At 46.4% G+C, this 24,644-nt stretch overlaps 1 protein-coding gene across 1 annotated transcript in view; it reads left to right on the top strand.

The window, feature by feature from the left end:
• Positions 1–24,644, top strand: part of SCNN1B (sodium channel epithelial 1 subunit beta) — a 168,074-nt gene that overhangs the window by 60,710 nt on the left and 82,720 nt on the right. The window contains exon 2 of the mRNA XM_069209671.1: positions 11,310–11,631. Coding sequence (XP_069065772.1) covers positions 11,310–11,631 — 322 coding nt within the window. The remainder of the gene's footprint in view (positions 1–11,309; positions 11,632–24,644) is intronic.

The following is a 24,644-nucleotide window of genomic DNA, read 5'->3' as shown; positions in this document are numbered from 1 at the left end:
CAGCTAATTATACCCCACTTTTATTAGATCAGTGATTAGTATAGATTCGTGTAATAAACAAAAAACAAGAAGGGTGGATTCCCAACTGAGCTCCATAAGCTGCCTCTGTGTTCCTGCGACTGAATTTGCCGCTTCTGAGACCAGGGGTCGCAAAGGCAGTGCTAGGTGTGGTAAGGGGCAATCTAAGAGGTGCAGTTGCAACCCCTGGCGACCCCTAAATGATGCCCATGCCTTCTACCTGGCCCCCTGGGTTCTTTCCATGGGCATCTTAGGAATGGAAGAAGAGGCAGCCATGAGCGAAGATGTAGATGGAAGAAATGAATCTCAGCTCAAATCCACCCTGATGCAACTGTAGGGACTTCACTGACGCCACGCAAAGACTGTTGGGAATCCGGGGTGCAGCCCTGGAATGGTAGCCCGGACGCACAAGTCAAGTCTACCCATCACCCATATGCAGGTGTGGTCAGGAAATACCACCTTAAACCAGCAGCTGGCATTATGCATTGTGGGCGTCATCATGTCTGGCATGCCCACAGCATGTCTTGAATTCTCTCCAAAATGCAGGGGGCAGTGGTGTAGCAAGTGTGGGTGCCAGGCCAAGAATTATCACCAGTGGGGCAATGGATGCTGGCATCATAGCAAGAATTGATACCATAATGCTGTGGATGCCACAATATGCCAAGAAACGCAACTGTACTTCCAGACCCACCAGTATGACATGCGTGAGCACCACTGTGCCACGGCCAGTGTTTTACAAGTGTGGGCAGTTGATAACATCCCACGGATGACCACAAGTTGCCAAGAATTACCAATATTATTCGTAGGCCAGCGTTTTACTAGAGGTGGGCTATGGGTATAATGCCAAGGAGGTAACTAGCTGGCATGAACTATCACGATTCTGTGAGGGGGTAACTGTACTAGGAGTGGGCAATGGGCATCATTCCACAGATGCCCCCACGTTACCAACAACTGCCAAAGGAAGTGCTTGGGTGCAGAAGGATGAGGCTGAGGGGGGCACTGAGCAGTGGTGAGCGTCCTAGGAAGGAGGCAACACTTCCTGCCCCTGCGAGAACTTCTGGAAAAGCCAGTATTTCAATTTACAAGGTTCCCCATCAGCTGGGCCACACGAAAGTGGTGCTATTTCTGTGCTTTCCTTGAAAAAGGAAGGGACAAAAATGTGTCCAAATATTCGTGGAAAGGATAACTCGCAATTCTAACTCCATTTCTCATATATTTAGGGCAAGTGTGTTTTTGGGAGACTGACGGGTGGAGAGAGTAAAACTCCAGGGCTGTCAGTGCGCATGCGTGCAATGATTTCGCGAAGGCTGCTGGGCATTAACCAATGGCAACTTTCAAAAGACCAAGAACAAGCGCTCTCCCTCCCGCCCTCTCTGTCTCTCTTCGAAGTGACCTGTTTCCCTCCCATTCGACTTTCTCTTCCCGCCCTGCTGCACCTTCTCTCCCTGAAATGCTCAGTTTATCCCTTTTGCTACCTCTTTCCCATCCGTCACTAAGTTTCTTTTTTTCGCTTCCTTTACCCCCTTTTTATTTCCCTTTCTCTCCATCCCTCTCTTTCACTCTCGCTGACACTTCCAGGTCTCATTCTACTTTCCCCTCTCGCTCCCTCACGCTCTTTCGTTCTCTCTCCTCCCTGTACCCGTAAACCGCAGGAGGGTGCCCGGGGGGTTAAGTGTGTGCTATCACACTGCAGGAATGCGGTAATTGCAGTATCTCTCCCTCAGCGCTGCTGCGGACAGACTCTCTTTACATCAAGCACTGTATTTTTGAAGAGTTTACTTTCTACTACGTGTGCGATCGTTTAACTCCTTCGAGGCCGTGGCGTAACGAAACTCGGGGGGGGGGGGGGGGGCGGGAGCGCAAAGTACCTGTAGTGTGCCCCCACCCTGGACCCAGTCAGGGGCCTGCTACCCGTGCGCAGTGCACTGTGCTGTGGGAGGCCACCGGAGCTCGAGCAATTCCCACCGCACCATGGGGGCCTTTGTTACGCCATTGATAGGTGGCATGACGCAAAATGACGACCCCCCTGCAGACTGTAAAGAGGCATCTGAGTCTCCCATAGCTCTCGAACATTCGTATGCCTTAGGGCAATATGGGCTCCCCATGAAGGGAGGGGCTGTAGTGCCCCAGCACACTTACAAAACGCCCATGCTGCAGGGGCACGTGTTACGTCCCTGCACGGACTCCCCAGATTACTATGCTGTGTTTGAATTTTACACTCCCTGCCCAGACCGCTGTGTGCTGTGCTCTGATTTCCAGTAATATTGCCACAGGCACATAAACAGCCGTATGCGGTGCCACCTCAACCCGCAGTCGGTGACGTTTTAAGGCATGGGCAAAGTGGGCCCAGGTCTAGGTCCCCAGCCTTTCAGGGGGTCCCTGATAGAGCCAGCTCTGTTCTGCGGAGAGTCTCTTCCTGATGACCTTGAGTAATTCTAAACATGTTGTATATACGGGTTTTCTTAAATGTATTTTTAATGTGGTTTATTTGTGGGAATCCATCACAGACATTTCGCAGAGAAATGCTGTGTTTATTTTTCATGCAAAATCCATTAAAAAGTTGTTTTAGATCATAACAGGTCCTCGCATAAGAGAAATGAGAGGGTGTCGCAGAGATCATATGCATATTAGTGAGCTGCTGCTGTGCACAGTATTGAAAACAAGTCAAGATACCAGAATATTAGATGTGAACACATTCAGAATTCGGACAATGTGCCTGTGCACTGTCAGTGACCTGACCAAAGAGGGCATGAAAGAGCTGAAACTGGATCATAAATTCAAAGCTGTTCCCAACAGGGCCCCCCCCAAAATCCTTAAGATGTCCTTGCCCGCAGTGTCCGTCACTCTGCGTGGTGTCACCCAAAACTCTGTGTGCTGTGCTCCACCATACATGATGCCACCCCAGACTGCTCTGTGCTGCGCTCCATTATACATGTCCCAACCCAAGCCATTGAGTGATGCACTCCACTGTACACAGTGCCACCCCAAACCACTGAGTGCTGTGCTCCATTATACACAGTGCCACCCCAAACCACTGAGTGCTCCATTATACACGTCCCGTCCCAAACTACTGAGTGCTGTGCTCCACTGTACCTGATGCCACTCCAGACTGCAGTGTGCTGCGCTCCACTATACACGTCCCAAACCACTGAGTGCTGTGCTCCATTATACACAGTGCCACCCCAAACCACTGAGTGCTGCGCTCCACTATACAGTGTCACCCCAAACCACTGAGTGCTGCGCTCCACTATACAGTGTCACCCCAAACCACTGAGTGCTGCGCTCCACTATACAGTGTCACCCCAAACCACTGAGTGCTGCGCTCCACTATACACAGTACCACCCCAAACTACTGAGTGCTGTGCTCCACTATACTGTGTCACCCCAGATTATTGAGTGCTGCGCTCCACTATACATGTCCCAGCCTAGACCATTGAGTGCTGCGCTCCACTATACACGTCCCAAACCACTTAGTGCTGTGCTCCATTATACACAGTGCCACCCCAAACCACTGAGTGCTGCGCTCCACTATACACAGTGTCACCCCAACCCACTCAGTGTTGTGCTCTACTATACACAGTACCACCCCAAACTACTGAGTGCTGTGCTCCACTATACACAGTGTCACCCCAGATTATTGAGTGCTGCGCTCCACTATACACAGTGTCACCCCAGATTATTGAGTGCTGCGCTCCACTATACATGTCCCAAACCAGACCATTGAGTGCTGTGCTCCAGTATACACAGTGTCACTCCAAAGTTCTTAGTGTTGTGCTCCAAAATACAGAGTGCTGTCCCAAAATACTGACTGCTGTGGTCCACTATACACACTGCCACCCCAAACCACGAGTGTTGTGCTCCAAAGTACACAGTGCCACCCCAAACCACTGAGTGTTGTGCTCGACTATACACAGTGCCGCCCCAAACCACTGAGTGTTGTTCTCCAAAATACACAGTGCCACCCCAAACCACTGAGTGCTGTGCTCCATTATACACAGTGCCACCCCAAACCACTGAGTGCTGCGCTCCACTATACAGTGTCACCCCAAACCACTGAGTGCTGCGCTCCACTATACACAGTACCACCCCAAACTACTGAGTGCTGTGCTCCACTATACAGTGTCACCCCAGATTATTGAGTGCTGTGCTCCACTATACAGTGTCACCCCAGATTATTGAGTGCTGCGCTCCACTATAAATGTCCCAGCCCAGACCACTGAGTGCTGTGCTCCACTATACACGTCCCAAACCACTTAGTGCTGTGCTCCATTATACACAGTGCCACCCCAAACCACTGAGTGCTGCGCTCCACTATACACAGTGTCACCCCAACCCACTCAGTGTTGTGCTCCACTATACACAGTACCACCCAAACTACTGAGTGCTGTGCTCAACTATACACAGTGTCACCCCGGATTATTGAGTGCTGCGCTCCACTATACATGTCCCAAACCAGATCATTGAGTGCTGTGCTCCACTATACACAGTGTCACTCCAAAGTTCTGAGTGTTGTGCTCCAAAATACAGAGTGCTGCCCCAAAATACTGACTGCTGTGGTCCACTATACACACTGCCACCCCAAACCACCGAGTGTTGTGCTCCAAAGTACACAGTGCCACCCCAAACCACTGAGTGTTGTGCTCGACTATACACAGTGCCGCCCCAAACCACTGAGTGTTGTTCTCCAAAATACACAGTGCCACCCCAAACCACTGAGTGTTGTGCTCGACTATACACAGTGCCTCTCCAAACCACTGTTACCTGTGCTCCAAAATACACAAACCACTGAGTACTGTGCTCCAAAATACACAAACCACTAAGTGCTGTGCTTTAATATGCACAGTGCCACCCCAAACCACTAAACATTGTGCTGCACTGTACACAATACCACCTCAAATTACCGAGTGCTGTGCTCCACTATACGCAGTGACACCCCAAACCGCTGTGCTCTTTATTCTGCATGGTGCCACCCAGCGCATCTCTGTACTAATCAGTGCTATACACAGTGCTACCCAATATAGCTGTGTGCTGTTCTCTGCTAGATATGGTACCCCTCCCCAAACCTAGATGTGTTTTACTATGTTAAACGGAGTGGTAACACCCTTACCAACTGTGTGCTTTATTTTGCACAGTGCCACCCTTACACTTGTGTGCTGTGCCACTGAAAACTGATGTGCTCTGCTGTACTTTGTGCTGCCTCAAATCTCTGAGTGATGCTGCCATCCCACACTGCTGTGAGCTATGCTCCGCCATACATATCTCTACAAAATGCCCCAGACCACTGTGATGTGAGGTGTGCCACCCCGAGGCCGCTGCGTGCTGTGCTTTGCGAGAATGATGCCACCCTGAGGTCACTGTTGGTGTGCAATATCTTACAATAATGATGCCTTCTCAAGACCAGTGTGCTGTGTCCTGTTTGCAGTGATGGTGCCACAGCAAAGCCGCCATGTGCTGTGCATCCAGTACTGATGCCACCTAATGACCGCTGTGTGCTGTACTACCCAATACACATCGCGTCTCTAATCCACTTCCATGGAGAAGTGAAAGACAGGTAAACCTGGGAACGAGTCAAAATTGGTACGCTTTTCCAACAGAGGTACAGCAAGGAGAAATAGCTTAATTTCTCCTTGTTTTTTCCTCTTTCTACAAGCACACTTAGAAAGAGTAAAACAATCCTGCCTGCAACACAGGCACCCTTGCACCATGACGCAATTATGCCGTCTCCATTTGATGCGGAGCAGCAAGTTGTCTTGCTGTATTGCGCTGCATCAAATGATGATAAACCTGTCCCGAGGTTTGATGTTTTCCACCATTAGCAGTCCATCCTCTAGATCAGGGCTTACAGGAAGCTCTAGGCACCCTGGTTGAAGTGGATTTTCATTGTTCACCCCTCTCCCGTCCAATGGCAATGGGGGCCTCCGTTTCCTGTATAAGTTATATGAATGCTCTTGCACCGCCTACTCGTCAGCATCAGCTCCTTCGCTATGGCGAAGGAGAGTCGCCCCACTGGCTGTGCCAGAAGCAGACAAATCAAACAGCCAGCAGTGCAGGGAGGAGCGGGGCTGGGACGTGGGAGGTGGGAGTGGGGAGCAGGGGAGAGTGCACCTAAGTGTGCATGTGCGTTTGGCCGTCAGTCTGAGGCCGGCCAAACACACATGCACACTTAGGTTTCTCCACCCTGGCTGTGTACACAGCTGGCTGGAAAAACCGCACAGACCCCAGGGCTGTGTCTGAGCAGCAGTTACTGCCGCTCAGACCAATCCTGGTGCTGCTTTCATGCAAGGTTTTGCATGAAAGCAACACCATGATTGCTGGGGAGCCTGTGCTGGTGTCCCAGCAGTGAATGTTGTGGCACGAGAGGAAGAGAAGCCCACGGCAGCAGGATGCGGCAGGAACAGAGGCAAGGTACGTTTTTATTTTACTTTTTTTTTTTTTAGCTTGTCTCTGTCCTCCCTCCACCCCACCCCTTACATGATGCTGCTGCTTTTTTCCTGCCCTACCTATAAATGACAGACAACTGTGTGCTGTGTTCTGCTACAGACACTCCACTGCACTCTTGGCAGTAATATGCTCCAACTTACACAACTCCAAAACCACATGGGCATACAACAGCATGCTGCTCCCTCTGATGTATGTCACTGATCCTGGAGCAACGTGTTTTGAGGTAGACCATAAAGGCCAGTGCCCTCAGAGAGCAGACTGTGCCCGTGTTCTGGTATGCCTCCCCTCCTGCAGACAGCTATCTGCTGTGGTGTGCTAAACATAATATTCAGCTCCAGACTGACTGGTGTGAGCCATAAATGATGCTGCCTTCAGATGAAAAGACTCCTGTGTGTTATGCTCTGAAGAGAGCAGTTCCCCTCCATTAGTTATGGGGGTTACAACAATGTCATTGCCAATTTCCCAGATGATGGAGACACTGACTTTTTTTTTTGCAATATTGTGCAGTCATACTGTTCTTTCTAAATCTGTATATTATTATCAAGTAGATGCAAGCTTTTCTATATGTTTAATAATGTTAACATTTAATATAGTCCTTAATGCATGCTAATGTAGTCCGTGTTTGTGCACTGAATGGTACTGACTGTTGGTTTACTTGGCATAAGCGTGCTAAGCCTGGATTTCAGGCCTCAGAACTTATATTCGATTTTTTGCTTCATTTTGTGCAAGCTAACTGAGGGGGGTATTTAGAGTTTGGAGCACAGGTTACTCCACCAGAAACGTAACAGAAACCCCTGTTAGCAATTGGGTCTCTAGTTGGCAGCGGTAAGCATCTTGTACAAGTAGAGACCACAATCCTAGTCAGGGTAAGTTTAAATATCCAACCTAAATTAGCCAGTGCTCGCCCCCTGGTAGCTTGGCACAGAGCAGAAAGGCTTAATTTAGAAGGCAATATGTAAAGTATATGTGTGACACACTCGCAGTAATCACTGGAAGTACACCTCAAAAAGACTCCACAAAAGTGTATAAAAATAAAGCTTGTTTATCTGCATAAATCAAGATCAGGACTACAGAAATCCAGTGCGTTAATTATTAGGTATTCACGTTTTAGGTTTAAGCAGAAAAAAGCTGACATACAGTTATGGGATAAAGCAGTGGTGCTGGGGGCTCCTCAGCACAAATATGCATTGTCTCCACAGATTACAGTAATGTTCGGGGTGCGTTCTTCTTGAAAAGCAGCTGAGTGTTAGGTTTTTCCCCAGCACGGTTACAAGGAAAGAGGTGAGAACCGGGGGGGGGGAGGGGGGGGACTACGAGGTGGAGACCAGTGGCACCAGGGGGTTACCACTTCCGCGGCCCCCGATCCTGAAGGTCAGAGCAATCACTAAAGTATACAAAGCCGCTCGGGGCCTCTGATGAAAGTGGGTGGCCAAAGTTCAGCAAAACTGCTTGAGGTCGTTGATGAAACTGGGTGGGTCAAGTCCAGCAAAGCCGCTCAGGGTTGTTGATGAAAGCTTTTCGGCCAAGTCAAGCAAAGCCGCCCAGGGTTGTTGATGAAAGCGGGTGGCAAGGTTCAGCAAAGCTGCTCGAGGTTGATGAAAGCAGGCAGCAAAGCTCAGCAAAGCCGCTTGCGGTTGTTGATGAAAGCGGGCAGCAAAGTACAGCAAAGCTACTTGGAGTCACTTTGGGGCAGGTGGATGAGTCCTGGGTCACGAGGCGGAGGAAGCAGGATGAGGCAGCAGGGCAGCAAGTCCTGGGAACAGTTAATCATGGCAAAATGGCAATCCTTACATAGCAGTCTTTACTTCAGCAGTGTTTCCTTGAGTCCAGAAGTGTACTGATTTGAGTGGGTCAGAGACCCAGTACTTATACTCGAAAATGCCTTTGATGTGGGGAATGACTTCAAAAGGTTTCTGTGAAGTGCACAGGCCCCCCTTTCAGCTCAGCCCTGGCTCCAGACTATCAGTGGGAGGTAACCAGCCCCTTTGTGAGGGCCCTGGCCACTACCCTTTGAGATGTAAGTGGGAGCCCTTCCCAACCTCCTTCCCAGGAAGGCCCATCAGTATGCAGATACATGCAGATGTAGTAGTTGTGGGTGTATGATGGGAATGCACAAGTGTAGCAGTAACCTAGCCCAAGCCAGAGGTGTATTGGAGATAGGCTGCAGGCACACAGGACAGTGAGAGCAGAAAAATGCCCACTTTCTTAAAGTGGAATTTCTAAATAGTAGTAATACATCTACCTGCACCAGTAGAGAGGATTTGTTATTACCATCCCAATGGTACTAAACATGATGCAGCTAAACCTCTCAGCTAAAGTCTTATAAATTAATTCCCAATGCTGGCCTATGAGAGGAGCAGTCCTCACAGTAATGATAAATGACTTGGGGAGTTGTTCACTACCAGTGCATGAAAAACTTAAAAGTATATGTCCTGCCTTTTTACTTACATGGCACCCTGCCCTATGGGCTACCTAATGCCTTCTTTAGGGGTGACATATGTTAGAAAAAGGGAGTATGAGGCTTGGCAAGAGGTTTTAAATGCCAAGTTAGGGTGGCAGGGAGACTGCACACACAGGCTCTACTGTGGTAGGTCTTAGACATGTTTACAGGGCTACTGCAGCACAATCAGTGCTAGAGGGCCGCTAGTAGCGTTCAATGTACAGGCCCTGGGAAAATGGTATATCACTTTACAAGGGACTTACATGTACATTAAACATGCCAATTGTGGATACACCAAAGTTGCCATGTTTTAGGGGAGAAGCACATGCACTCATTAGCAGTGGTAAAGAGCTCAGAGTCCTAAGGCAAACAAAAAGATACAGCAACAAAACAGGAGGGCAAAGACAAAACGTCTGGGGTAAGACCACCCTAAGGATGCCTGGTCAAACCCCCCCCTCTCTGCCAAACTGATGGTTCACCCACTCTATTTAAAGTCAGACGACCTTCTATGTTTCTGGCGGCAGGACCAACACTGGGCCCGCCAGCTGAAACATTAGAACAATGGCCTCACGGATATCCGGCCGTTGGTTCAAGTACCTCTTACCAATAAGCCTTATTTACATTCTCACATTCTTGTTTTTCCTGCTCAAGGCTGCCAGGGAGAACCTGGGGGGGGGGGGGGGGGTGGCCGGCAACAGAACAAAATAATAATAATGACTCCCTTAGTACCATTATTTTTTTGTTTTTTAAAACAAAAAAAACGGCTTTGGGAGTTCATTTTTTAAAAAGAAAAATATTTGCTGAGCAGCCAGGTGAAAAATGGCAGTGATTCTGCAAATTTACAGTTCTTTCAGGGCATCTGCCATGGCTGCAGCTCCTCTGAAGGCACAGACAGATCTATAAGTTAGGCTGTAGTCTGATAGGTTAATGAAGTATTTCTCTCCGCTGCCCTCGTAGAACGGAGGTCAGCCCGCCAAACCCAAAATGACCCACCGAGTATAAATGCATGTAAAATTGCCATATATTTGTTGCTTCAGTTAGAAAAGGATTTTACTTTCACTCCTGAATGTGTGACATTACAAGAGCTGCATAAATCAGAATAAAAAAATTATAACAATATAAAGGCTGTTGGTTCACTGCATCCTACAATTTCTGATGGATGCTTCATTTTCAGATTTATCCTGCAAACATAGTGTCCAAGTGCATTAGCCTTCACTTACTCAATAGACATTTAAATGGTAAAAGGTATAGCAACTCCTTTCACAAGGGATAGATCAAAGAGAAGGACCGGTTGCTGGGGGAGAGATGCTGTCAATCAGAACGTGGATTTGAAGACCTTCTGAATAGAGTTACTAACAAAATGATGCTGCGTGTTATCTTGGGGTTTTAGACTAGTAAGTTAGGGATACGTGATGTACAATGTTTGGAAACAATTTTATATTCACTCCTGTTATTTTAAATCCGGGATGTATTCCTCACTGTGATGATAATCCTTACTCATATGATTTGCAGAAGAACAGCACATAGTAAATAGTACTTAGTATAAAACTTCCATGATTGTGTGTGCACTGATTTTGCAGGATTCAGTCAGGGCCACTTTATTTTTCATCTTCAATTACAAGACATTCTTTGACAGGTTTGCTGGATTCCAAACACCGCTCCTACATTTTGTAAGCACTACTTAGAAGAAGCGATGTGAAACACTTGACTGTTTTCCTTTTTTCTGCTTAAGTCATAGGGCCTGATTACGACCTTGGCGGAGGGGATTACTCTGTCTCAAACCTGACGGATATCCCACCTGCTGTCTTACAAGTTCCATTATATCCTTGGGAAATTGAAAGACTGCGGACGGGGTATCCGTCACTTTTGGGACAGAGTAATCCCCTCCGCCAGGGTCATAATCAGGCCCATAGTTTCCTCTGAGGGCTATTGAAACCAACCCTGGTGTGACACCCAAATTATCAGGGTTACCACATCTGTGTATTCGTGCATGGTTCCCACCCAATCCTGCCCATGGAGTAGTGGGCTCAGCACTTAGAGAGTATGTGCAGTCTAAAGGGAAGATCACCAGAACACCATGTTTCCATTACAGCTATCATTGAAAAAAAAAGCTCTGACAGTGGTAAACTTAGTTCACAAATCATAACAAGTTGCCCAATGTGCAAGATGCAATATTTTGTAAAAGCGAAATGAGATAATAGGAAAATTGTGCTTTTAAATTTGGAACCATACGGCCCCTATTGGACAGAAGCATTTTTAACCTAAATACATTTCCTGTGCCGAGACTGGACAGTGGTTCTTTGGAATTGTTTTTAATTACCAACGCTGGGACATGGTGATAAGATGGATTCTATGGGTTTTATTGCATTAGCTGAAATGATTTGACCTCGGTGTTTCTTTTGTGTCACAGAAGCCAAAATAAAGAGGGTGAAGAAGTATTTCAGGCGGGCCCTGCACCGGATCCAGAAGGGTCCAGGCTACACATACAAGGAGCTGTTGGTCTGGTACTGTAACAACACCAACACACATGGGCCCAAGCGCATCATCAGCGAGGGGCCTAAGAAGAAGGTCATGTGGTTCCTGCTGACACTCGTCTTTGCTGGCCTGGTTTTCTGGCAGTGGGGGGTAGCCATCCAGACATACCTCTCCTACGGGGTCTCTGTATCCCTGTCCATCGGGTTCAAGGCCATGGAGTTCCCAGCAGTGACCATCTGCAACGCCAACCCGTACAGGTGAGTCCTGTGCAACACTACCCTGGGGATAGCAGCCAATCACTGACCTCTTTGAGCACCCTCTGTTCCCAGGCCTGCAGTCACTCCAGATTGCATGCAGGGAAGCTCTGCACACTAGGCGGTGCCAGAATCAATGACGATACGCCTAGTATGTCTGTCTCTTGTAATCTAGCTTGATACACACTATCTCAGTCAGGTGTACCTTTGGCTCTGATCAGGTTCTCGCATCATGTGTGCTCTAGTAAACTTCTACTCTTCAAGACTGAATTCCAAACATGATAGGTGCAAGGGTAAAAAATCACGCTTGGCGTGTGCATATCACACACTCTGAATCACACTCTTCATGTACTCGTTGCATGTTCTATATCTTATTGTTACTCGTCATATGTCTACTGCATGCTCTGAATTCTGCTCGCACTCAGTGTGTGCATTGCCCGCCCTGAATTATACTCATTCGTCTTGCGTGTAATACACTTCCCTATCCATACTCACTATTGAGGCTTGCCTAGCAAGCCCTGATTCATACAAATTCTTGGGGATTGCACCTTCCAATTCATACTCACATTTGTCATGTGTTTATTGGATGCTTTCAATCATACATGTGCTTGTAGGTGTTTCAGTGGGGTTTCCTGCCAAGAAGACTACCTGAATAAAGAAATACAATGATTCCCTCATTAAGAGCTTTAAGCTTAAGCTCTCCTGGCAACACAAAACAAATGCAAATAAACGAACACACACTAAGTTGTACTTGTGCAAATATATTCTTTATATTCTGTAACAATAATAGAAAAACATGTAGGTGCTCCAAAATGCAGCAAAGTGCGAATGAGTAGTGACCAAAGTGATAATTGGTGTGCATGTGACACAAGAACCTATAACCACTGTCCACTGGTTGGAGGAATACTTTTGGGAACAAAAACTGAGTAATTGTATGTTCGTTCCCCTTTTATGAATCTACATTATATGACAGTCAACAGTGCAATACCTTGACATTTCGAGCCCCCTAAGTCCACTTCATTGGGGTCTTCATCTGGACAAACACAATTGAAGCAACCCCTATTCTGAATCCATAGATTCTGCAACGGATTTCTCAACACCACAACTTCAAAGACTTCCATGGAAATAGCACTTATAAGGTATGGTGCAACCCAAGAAGTTGCATATTCTCATTGCATGCATAGTCAGATAAGCCATTGCTCACGCTGCACTGAAATAGCAATGCTGATCTCTTGCAAGAATTAATTCCTCCCTAACAGTCCCATTGATGGGACCATTATGAGCTGGCTAAACCCCACCCAAAGATATATTCCCGCAGGAGCCAATTCAGACTGCAGGTATGGTGAGCCTTCATCTCCTCACCTTGCCTAATTTTGTGGGAGCACGTGTCGTTGATTCTCAGACCAGAAGGGGCACATCTTTCAGGTTTAACCTGAGTCTTACTGTAGTACCCAGTGGCGGAAGGTAATCTTCCTTATTCCAGAAATACTTTGACTAACTCTTTTGCCTTACAGATCCAGACACATCAAATACCAATGTCCCAACCAGATCCTCAATCTTAATCTCAGTTGCATAGTTCAAATTGGTAAACGACAAGTGTCAGGGGGTACTGCAGATCCCAGTGGTACCCCTTGCAACTGGTACGCCTGACCTCAACCTACCAGTCTGCCAACTGTGCGGTGTGGAAAACCCTTGCAAAGTATCGTGGAAGCTGGTAACTCCATCAGTAACACCCCCCTCCCAAAACATACCTGTTTCACAACTGCTAACCTTCCCCAGGGCAGCAGTTACCTTGCTAATAGACATGTACATGTTTAGAAACCAGCCCACCATAAAGCAACCAGGCAGTGCCTGGAGGACTTGTCTGACCGGTGGGGTTGTGGGTCAGCTTTTTGACTGTTTGTGGGCCTGTTTCAAGGTTGATTTCTGTGTTATTAAAACAGAGTTTACCTCCAGCAAGCACAAAGTCTTCCATACCTTGCTAAACACTTGTAACATTTATAGTGTGTCTTTTCAAGTCCCCAATTTGCAAACATGTGCCACTGTTTAGCTATCTTACTATTGGCAACCTCTTTAAATTGGGTGCCCTGGGCTATTTTCTGTCCTAGTCCAACCCTGCAGCCCACTGCCGCTCTTTTTTTGAGGATTGGCTCCCCTGTTCCTTTTGGGTGCTGGGTCTTTGTGTAGCACGGGGATCACTCATGTTTGGGTCGTCTTGCCAGCTTCGTGGCCACCAGAGATCCAACCTACTCGGTCCTTTCTCCGAGCATCCGAAATAGCTGACAAAGTAACGCTAAATGCTGAAATATCATAGACAACTTGGTACACTGTAGCATTCTGGCTGGTTCCTTTGTCACACTGATTACTCTAGAACCTATAAAAACTGCAGTAACAGAAGGCTGTGTCCGTAGGGCTCCAGAAGTTAGGTGAGCTCTCCTGAACCTGTCCATAGGGCCTTGTGGCATTTCTACTATAATGCATTAGTAAATAAGTGATGTGTTGGGAGAATATCTTGGTATAGAAAGTGCTATGCCAATTATTATTTTAGCTACCCTCTTTTTTTCATGTGTAAGAAAAGAACTATCATGTTCGAACGCTATTGAGTGTTGTTACTACTGTCACGCGGTGTCGGACTTCCAAACTTTATGCCGCTTCCACCAATTAGGGTTAAAGGCTCAACAATCACTGCCATCATAAAGGTAAATTTACAAAAGAACCAGCAAATGGTGGTCTTGGGTGTTTTGTTTGTTGGCTTCAATTCCAACAGTACTTTTGTCAACTGGTCCCTGCTGCCTGCTTTAAATATACAGTATCCAGGGGCGGCTCCTCTGAGGGTGGACGAGCATCGCCCCCCAGCCAGCAGCTGCAGCTGGCAAACCTTTACAAGGAAACAATAACAAACAACGTATGTTACCGTTTAATTGTAAATGGGCGGGGCCGCGGGGTGCCATGCTCTGAAGGGGAGTGCTGGGGGAGTGCTCAGCACTCCCCCAGCACTCTCCCTCAGAGTTCATGTGTGTTTGGCCAGCCGTCCCGGGCCGGCCAAACACACATGCGCTGTAGGCTTTCTCCAACCCAGCAACACTGTTGCTGGGCTGAAGAGAGCCTGCACAGGCTCCCAGTCTGCCTGGGAGTGCCCAGCCAGGGCGCTCCCAGCCAATCCTGACGCTGCTTTGAGCAGCGTAAGGATTGGCCTCAGGGCAGGCTAGGAGCCTGTGCCTGCAGCCAGCAAGGAAGAGGAGTGCGGCGCAGGACAGAGCCAAAAAGGTACGTGTTTTTTTTTTTTTTTTTTAAACGTCATTTTATTAAATTTTAGGTGAAACCCACTGCCCCACCCCCACCTGCCGTACCAGCCCTGCTGCTTTTAAGCGAAACGGGCCGCAACTGACAGTATCTTGTCAGGAAGTTTGAAGATTCTTGCAAGAATAAACGGCCAGATGTTTAAAGCCCAGTTGCAGACCCCAAACCTGAGATTTGCAAAAATCAAACTGTTTGTGACCTTTAATGGAATTTTCACAATTTGCAAAAGCCATTTTGTGAGCCGGAAAAGTCTTTTTGACTCTTGAAAATGCTTTTATGACCTGTTTTAATTCGTCAACAAGAGGGGACTTTGAAGAGACTTCCCTCTCCTATTTCCATTTCAGAAATGTATATATCAGTGGTTTATGATGGCAATTGTGGTTCCATTGATCAGTTATCCACCCAGTTTGGGTTGTAACTGATTTGCAAAGGGAAAGCTTCGCCAAAGGGACACAAATATCCCTTTTGAAAATTGTGAAGATGGTCTTTAGGTGAACAGGCAGTGGTTTATAGTTTCTGTGCCAAGGGCGAACCAAAGCGTGAGGAAAGGGTTCTTGCAACCAAAGGAGGTGGAGGTTTTTATTTAGCACTCGCCATCAGTCTAGATTTTTGCTTAACAGCTATTATTACGAGCATAAAATCAAAAACCCGCTTGAGACAGATGAAAACTATTTGCAAGCAAGCTGTGATCAATTAGCCATGTGTACATCATGGGGGTAAAAACTGGCTTATGGGGTGAACACCTAGCAAAATATGATACAATTATTAAGGTGAAAGTTGCCAAGTGTAAACGAGTCAAAATCTGTCCTGGGAATGACATAGCACAAATTACATAAGGCAGGCAGACATTCTGAGCAGAGGCTTGTTTCACTCATAGAATACGTTTGAGCAGTGGTACTCAACCTGTTGTCTGGAGACCGTTGAGGGTCTGTGAAGCATACTCAGGCTGTCTGCGGCATCTCATAAAATTAAGTCACTCTAATAGATAATTGAACTATATCGATAAATACAGAAGCAAAATGTAAAATTGGTTGGGTAAAAATTAAGGGCCTGACTTAGATTTTGTTGGATGCGTTACTCTGTGACGCATTCACACTTGGATCAGGACACTTGATATGATAGCCATCTATAGTGGGGATTCCGGCTCCGTGAGTAACGTAATTTTTGCCTTGTAGGAAAGTGGAGTATTATGTGGTGTGGGCATTTAGTCCTCACCATGTAATACTCTCACAATACCCCAAAGATGATATTTGGAATCACACTAGTAAATCCTTGGTTCAGTCCTGGTAATGTTGCAAAGAGCAGTCAAGTTTAGATATAAAGGGGCATTTTCCTACATCCCTAATATCACTGCCATCCACATCAGCCCCAGGCAAAACGAGTCTTCCTTTGGAGATCCAGGTCACTGCCAGGCCTCTTGCTTGATGCTCAGAGCAGCTATCCTCTCCCTGCATCAGATGAGCCCCTCGCCTGTATTTTAGAAGACTTTGCAGCTCCCAAGTGAGTGCTGTTAGGCACTCCTTTGGATGCAGCTGCCCAACAGCATGCACACCAATTGATTCAAAACATGGTAGCCTCCTTGGAATTGTGTTGTAGTTAGTACATCATTGTTTTACATTACTAAGATGGTTACCATGTTTAGAATTATGGTGGAAACCATCTTGAATAGGTATTGTGCACAGTATGCTATTGTTTTATCATTCAAGAGAGTTACCAAATTTGAACTAATACGGCAGCCACCTGCTTTCTTGACACTTTAGCTGTTTCATTGTTATGCAACCTTTTTTCTTCATTTAACATTTGACTGGAGACAAAGAGCCAACCCAATAGTTGAGTGCTAGCCATTACTACCACCACTATTATAACCATTAGGACAACTACCAGCATTAACGCTGATACCATCATTATCACTCCCATCATTGCCATCATTACTACTACCACGTTATTGTGTGGGGGGCAGAGGGGGCACGTGGGTGCTCCTGCTCCCAATATTAAAAAATGCTGTCTTTTATCTTTACAAGTGCTTGTTTATTTTAAAACTAAAGCTTTTCCGAACAACATTCAAGGCACATTAATGGTTGATGCTCTTATCGTTAGCATTTTAACTGGGGTCGTAAAGGTGATCTTAGTGGCGAACCTGCAGTTTCCTTGCATTTCTTGATTTTTCTTTTTTGGCCAACAGGATGGAGAGGGTTGTAATAACTTTCACCATGTCTTTGCTGTGTCCTTCACCCTCTGATTGAAATGTCAGATGGAAAGGGGTGCTTCCTCTCATTTCCTGGGTGCCCTCCACGTGCCAATCTAGCTTCTGCTTCTATCCAGTACTGCCTATGTTCTCTGTATTCTGCTCCAAAATAGAAGAGAGGAGATCAGAAACACTGAGTACAGAGCTTCTGTGAGTTATCACTTTATTACATTTTTTCCACGGGATTACATAGGACACACACATACATAGGACTTGAGAAGTAAAGTTGTAACTGGGGATGAGATAACACAGGACAAGATATTACTGTGAGCCTGGAGACAGTAGTGTAACGAAACGTGAGGGCCCCTCTGCAAAGTACCTTGAGGTGGCCACCTCCCCCTGGACCCGGTCAGGGGCCTGCTGCCCGTGCACAGTGTACTATGCTAAGGTGGCCCCCTGGAGCTCAAGGTCCCCCCGCGCCAAGGGGGCTGCAGGAGCCTTTGTTATGACACTGCCTGGAGAAGACAAAGATAAAACTGGAGAGTAGATGAAGGTGTGATTTGGAAGACATGAAGGTGGGACTAAGAGGGCATGAAGGTGAGACCAGGGAAGACCTAAAGCTGAGGCTGGAGAAGACATGGAGGTGGGACTGGGAAGACATAAATGTGGGGCTGGAGAAGACGTGAAGGTGGTGCAATATGAAGGTGGGACTAGGGAAACAAACAGACTGGAGAATACGTGAAGGTGGCACTGGGGAAGAGACAGAGGTGGGATTGGAGAAGACATAAAAGTGGGGCTGTTAAAGATGAAATTAGAGAAGACATGACAGTGGAACTGGGGAGAACACAATTGTGGGACTGAGAAGACATGAATGTGGGGTTGGGAAAGACATGAAGGTGGGACTAGGGAAGACATTAAGATGAGGCTGTAGAAGACATGAGGGTGGGAGTGGGGAAGACAAGAAGGTGGGCCTGGGAAAGACACAAATGTAGGGGTTGGGGAAGATGCGAAGATGGGCCTGGAGAAGGAAATAGTGGGACTGGAGAAGACATACATTTGGCATTGGAAAGTGGCTAAAGGTAACATAAAGATGGCATTACAGAGGACATAAAAGTGGGACTGGGGAGAAGATACAAGTGAAAGAGGAACAACATACATGGAGACTGGAAAAGGCATAAAGGTTAAGTGCGAGGAAGATACAAATTCATCCAAGCCATGTCCAGTGTGTTGTTGGCAAAGCCTAGTCTCAGATAGCAATAGCGCGCTCGAAGAGGCCGGTGCCGAGGTTTGAGGTGACCACCTGACTGCGAACATAGCTAATCATCTCAGCCGAGCGGTAACAGAGCTCATAATCACTCAACTTGAGAACAAGGGAGTTTTATTCTGGTTGCCACATTTAACAAGTTTTTTAAATAAGTAAAACAAATATCTGCGCTTAAACTGGCAGTGCTTTGCTGCTAATGCTGCCAGACAAGTGCTACATTGGTGGTAATTTCAGCCATAATACCATTCTCAACTCTTCCCAGGGAAAAGTTATTCACACCAACTACCCTATTTAACACATTTAAAAGGTCAATTCGGAAGTGAATGCTTGCCAATTTATCAGCCAGGAGATAAAACGGTTTCCTGAGGGGCCTGATGGCGGGAAAGTCCGGCCAGGCAAAACAGCATGGAAGATCTTGACGTCAATTATTGCTGGAGCCCGGATCGACCCGACCATCCCAATATAGTAGCAAAAGACGTATTTACAAAGAATTCGAAAGGGCAGGAATTCACCGTATTTACGAAGTACGGTTTATTCCTACCCTTTCAGCCGGTGCACAATTTTCCTAAAAGGGTGTCTGTGTTCTTGGCGGGATTGTATTTGTGCAAGAAGAGACACCTCCCTCCACAAAAACAGTCCTTGGAGGCTTTTTCCTTTGTGTGTGCTGCATTCTGCAGCACAAATAAAAGAGGAAAAAACGAGAAATAAAGATATATCTGCTCGTCACGCCTCCCCAGGGGAGGCGCACATTTTTTATGCATTCCCAGGTTTACCGATCCTTGTAAATCCTGGAATGTGTCAAAATCCATGGGTGTTGCATGGGAAGCCCACCGCAAAGCCCATGCAATGCCCCCCTTACGCAGTGTAAAGCAACGCACTGACTTGCTCCATGTTGCCTTACACCATATCTATGAGGCCATGAAAAGCCATGCAAAGTGGCTTTGCGTGGCCTCGCAGATACGGGTCTGCACTTTTGGCTGCCGGAGCATCATAAAAGATGACCTATAGGTGGTGCAAGGGGCTTCTAAATAAGCCCCTAAATGTAAACCTAAACAGGAGGTAAACTGTGGGATTGGAGTGTACATTGTAAAACTTTCCACCAAAATGCAGTTTGAAAGTATGTGCCACCCTCCTCTCATGTTTCTAATGTTGGCGTCATTAACACTGGGCGGTGTCACACAATGTCTCAAGTAGGGTGATCAGGGAGATGCTGCTTTTTGCAATGAGCAAAGCCAACTGAACAGGCATTCTTAGCAGACTCACTGCCTATTGCACAGTCCTCCCTGGGGCCAGGAATGCGTGCCAGCAGCCTCGTATATCAACACCCTGTGTCTGGTGATGGGCCCTGTCGCTTACCTGGAACATGCTGTACCTGAGGAGGATGGTTCAGGGGAAAGCCCTCAGAGTCCAAGGTCTAAGACTCTGCATCGCAGGAAATGCCGCCATGACAATCCCGACCAGCAGCCAGGCTTTAGAGGCATGCATGACATAGAAAGCAGGGACCGGTAGATCATGTCCCCAAAACCCTTGTGTGACTAATGTCTTCCATTCAAAAGCCTGGGTTGTTTTTAATTCTCAAGAAGTGAACATCAACAATTCATTCCCGCCAAGTGATTCTGTGTCATGCTAAAACACATACCATGTTCCACCAACATGACTTTGAAGAGATGGGCGCAGCACAGAGCACAGACTATTTGTAAAGTGTGAAAACGTCTGCTTTATTAAAACAGGTGCACGCTACAACGTATTCCTAGGCAAAACACCTTACAAAACTAAAACCTCGCTATACATCTAATGAACTGTCCAAAATCCTACCCCCACCTCTACAGTCCCTCCCACATACTCCACCACGCAAGTAATTAATTGCTATTGTATCGCATTTCAACATTACCTTTCCTCTGCACCCATGACTGAAAGTATTAACCCATAAGCAACTAAACATCCTATCCTTAACCTTGAACTTCCTGCCTATCGTCCCTCCCCCTGTGTTTCACCAATGGCAACTCCAATCAAACTTCAGTGAATTCCTGCAAACCTTTCCAAACCACCACCACCCAGAAAAGGCTGCCTGCTGACATTTTCTGCCTCCCCCCAGCAAACTTCTTAGAGCCCCTTTCCCAACCTACGAATATTCAGCGTTTGTGCCAATACTTCCTTCAACTCCACAAGATACAGTTTCATTCCAACCTAAGAAAGGTGGACACAGTCACTCCAGAAGAACTCAGTGTGGACATACCTAATATCCACATGACAGATGCGGCCAAAATCAAGCTCCTTACAAAACCGGCTTGTCTCCCTCTTCACCTTCCTGTGTGCCCTGTCTACCGCCTACACTTTCTTACCCCCCCTTTCACTGCCTGGGTCACATGTACTCCATCCCAAAAACAAAGCAACCTAACCCCTGAGCCTTTATCTGCTGTAGGTCCTGGTCCACAGCCCTCATCAAAACTACGCCTTTCTCAAGTACAAAGTAATTCTCCCTCAAATGGTTAACCAACACATCTGTATCTACTTCCCTTAAACATACCATTCAAACACATAATCAGCTCTCTTTACCTTATTCCACTTTTACCCCACCATGTAACAGGAAACAGATGCTTGTCAAATCCCATACTGGCCCCAGAACCCCTCGGAGATGCTTGCTGCTCTGACAATTTGATTAATAAATGTCCAGTCACCCAATTGGCCACGTCATCTGCAGCTGGGCCAGCAACTGAACCTGAAACAAAAACAGCAGTCACTATTCACACAGTAATTCCGGAAGCAACCCGCAAACATCCTCCACGTCAATGGCCCCACAGCCTTCCCAACCGGTCTTGCTCCCTCACCCAACCCTCATGCATCATCTGCGCTTGTTCCCCAGCTGACAAGGCGTATCCCCACAATAATTTCCCCATAAAAGTGATACTGTCAGTTTCACAGCAACTGGCACGCGCAACAGGCTCTTCTCCGTCAAGTCCAAAATGAACAGAACCACATTGTCTGTTCTATGCCCCCGATGCCAAAAATTCCAACTGCGCCTGCCCATAAGCTCTCTGCGTAGACTCAGCTAAGGACCCTACCACCTGTTGAATCATCCTGTGTAGCCTACCGACCACAACTCCACCGGAATGGGCATCTTGCATCTGTCTGCTTCCTTGGCCAGTCCACAGAATCTCTCCCATGGTGAATGAGACAAAGCATCCACAATGTCATTGTCCACACCAGGAACATGTTTTGCCCCGAAAGAGAGATCATGCCACAGGCAGCCCAGCATAAAAACACACATACATTTCAGAACCTGCACATCTCTCACTGACTATTCCCATCTGCACAACTGCCATGTTGTCCACAGAGAACAGCACTATTCGGTATGCCATCTCTGCTCCCCAAAATGTGACCGTCACCACTAGGGGAAAAAAATTCCAAAAAACTGATCCTTCTGCCCTTTGCTTTCCAGTATACTGGCCATTCTTCCATGCACCAGTGGTCCTTCTAGTACAAACTATACACCAACCCTCCTACTGCATCTGAGAATATCTGCACGCCCCACTCCACATCCTTCTGACTGGCCAACAGCATCCCATTGAAAGAAAACAAGAAAAACCTCCACATCCTGAGATCTTCTTTAACCCCAGTTATATGTGCACACAATGATCTGGCAATGCTACACCTGACAGTGCCAGACCCATCCTCCTTCAAAATGTCCATCCTGTCTTGACCACCCTGCATGCAAATTTGAGGTGTGCCAGCAGCACCTGAATATCCCTAAACTTCACCTTCTCTCTGGTCAGCATGTCCTCCAACAGTGCCGGCATTGCCTCCTTTTTGTCGCAAGGCAATCTCGCTTCCATCTTTGCTGGATCAATTTTGATTCCCAAAAAGACAAGGCCATACTTGGGCCCACTATTTTCTCAGATGCCAACGAAATACCCAGGTCACCCATAACCCACTTGGAATCTTACCAACACTTGCTGGCAGTCCATCGTGCCCAGTACCCTCACGAAGAAGTAATTATTCAAGTAATATGGCCTGTATGCTATGTAAAGAGCCATTGCAGGAATATACTGAACACTCAAAAAGGGCACAAGAGATTGAACATCCCATTGGTAGGGCTGTATCCACATACCATTTTCCTTCAAAGTGCGTCCCTAGCAGTTGAAAGTCATCCAGATGTCCCGGAAACAGCTGAAAAGCTGACTTCATATCACAATTTGCCATCAGTGCTCCTAGCAAGGCTGGCACCACCAGTTCCATGGTCAGGTCCCAGGATAAATAAGACACCGACACAGTCATCCAAAATTAAATCATTTACTGACCCACCTTCAGGACATGACATATACCGAATTAACCAAAATTGCCCTGGTTCCTGCACTAGAATCAAATTTTCCATTGGCCAGTCCTCAGAAAGGCCCACTAGCCTGCCTTTCTTTACTTTCATATCTAGTTGATCTTGTACTGTCCAAACGAAACCTCATTGCAAACCCTCTTGCACTACTTTCAACTCCTCTGGCACAATGTAAAACCCCAGCCAGTACTCCAACCTGACCACCTTAACCAGAGTACAAGCCTTTTGTTCCAGTTCCCATTCCCCTGACTCAAGCTATATTTTTGTGTGGCTATAAAAAAGGTAAAAATATGGCACCCACTGGTTCCGGTAAAAAATGACGCCCACTGGTTCCTTGCTATCACCAGGTCACCTGCATGACTGAACCGCTCTCCCAAAATTCCCAGGGGCAGACCTCCCATTGGTCGGCTGCCCCTCAAGCCCCCATTGCTTGCTGGGAAGTGTAGTTTTATAGTTTCCCATTAGAGGTGTGCACTTCCAAGCTTCAGGGAACAAAGTTGTGTTGGATAAAGGTTCAGGACCGGCTCAAGCTTTCAGACTCTGATAGCATAGGGTAGGGTGACAAAACCCGGGATATGTCACACATATAAGAAGGACTAAAGACTTTACTCTCTCTTTTAAATCTGGCCTGTCCCATTTTTTTGCATAGCGTTGTAAATGTATGCCTATACTTGTGTGTTTTTATATATATATATATATATATATATATATATATATATATATATATATATATATATATATATATAGTACACACACCACACATTTAAAAGAAATTACCATTACATATGGCTTGACCTCCCACACTGCACCCCCAGCCCACCCACTCTGCTCTCTCTTCGCACCACCCCATCTCTCTACTGGAAGCAAACAGGAGACTGTGTTGCCTGACAGTTGCAGATAAACTACTTTTAAATATTTCATACTTTGTAGGCCTCTGTGAAAGGAGAGCATACCTTTAACTTATGGTTCCCCTAGATGATCTGACCTTTGTCCCAAAAACCGGGACATTTATTTAAAATTAAGAGAAGCGTCGGGACAACGGGACAGTCCTCTGAAAACCGGGACTGTCCAGGGAAATCCCAGACGTCTGGTCACCCTAGCATAGGGTAAACTGGTAGATAGGTTATTTTTAATTCTCAGAATAAACACTGTCCCTCTCATAAAAAGGACACTGCATCAATTATTTTTAAAAAGAGGAAACAGTTGGAATAACGGTTTACTCCCAAGTGTAAATATATGTTGTATTTGTATTTTATAGCACTTACTACCCTTGATGAGGTGTCGAAGTGCTTTACGGTGAGTAGCAGGCTACTCAGAGCCTAGTTAGTGGTTAGTACACTGGTTATTGGGGTTAGTTTGCAGCCTGTGAGGGGGCTTGTTTAGTTTGATGTGATTATTTGAGCGGCTGCATGAGGCAAAATTATTAGCTGGAATTAATATTGTTATGGTTTCAAAAGAGTTTTAAGGCAGACAGGCGTGAGATTTTTAGAGTAATGTGTATACAGATGAGGGAGACCGAAAGCAGGTAGAAAGAAGCAGAGGTCGATTTAAAAAACAAAAGTGATTGGAAGGTCAGTTTTCTTGTAGGAGTTTAAAGGATACAACAGGTTGATAATTTTTGTGTGCATATTGGTGGATGTAAACCTGTTGAAAGAAACAGTTTAATTTTAAGATACTACTCACATTAAAAAAGGAAGCACAGTGTGACAAATAAGAGCATTTTTGTATATACCCACTACACCATACCAAATGCTATACTACTATAAAGTATTGGGAGTTCATGCACATTATGTGCACCATAAACATTGTAGTATAAAAAATCTTTGTAAACATCCATCAACTTGAAAATATAACAAGGCAAGTCATATAGACATGTTGCAGTAACCATCAGTATATTCAGTGCCAGGTTTGTCACTCACTCAATGCCTGGTTTGGAAGGC

This window comes from Pleurodeles waltl, chromosome 10 (genome assembly GCF_031143425.1).
Source record: "Pleurodeles waltl isolate 20211129_DDA chromosome 10, aPleWal1.hap1.20221129, whole genome shotgun sequence".
Taxonomy (NCBI): Eukaryota; Metazoa; Chordata; class Amphibia; order Caudata; family Salamandridae; genus Pleurodeles; species Pleurodeles waltl.
The sequence above is the reverse complement of the archived record's forward strand: the minus strand, read 5'-3'. Positions and strand labels throughout refer to the sequence as shown.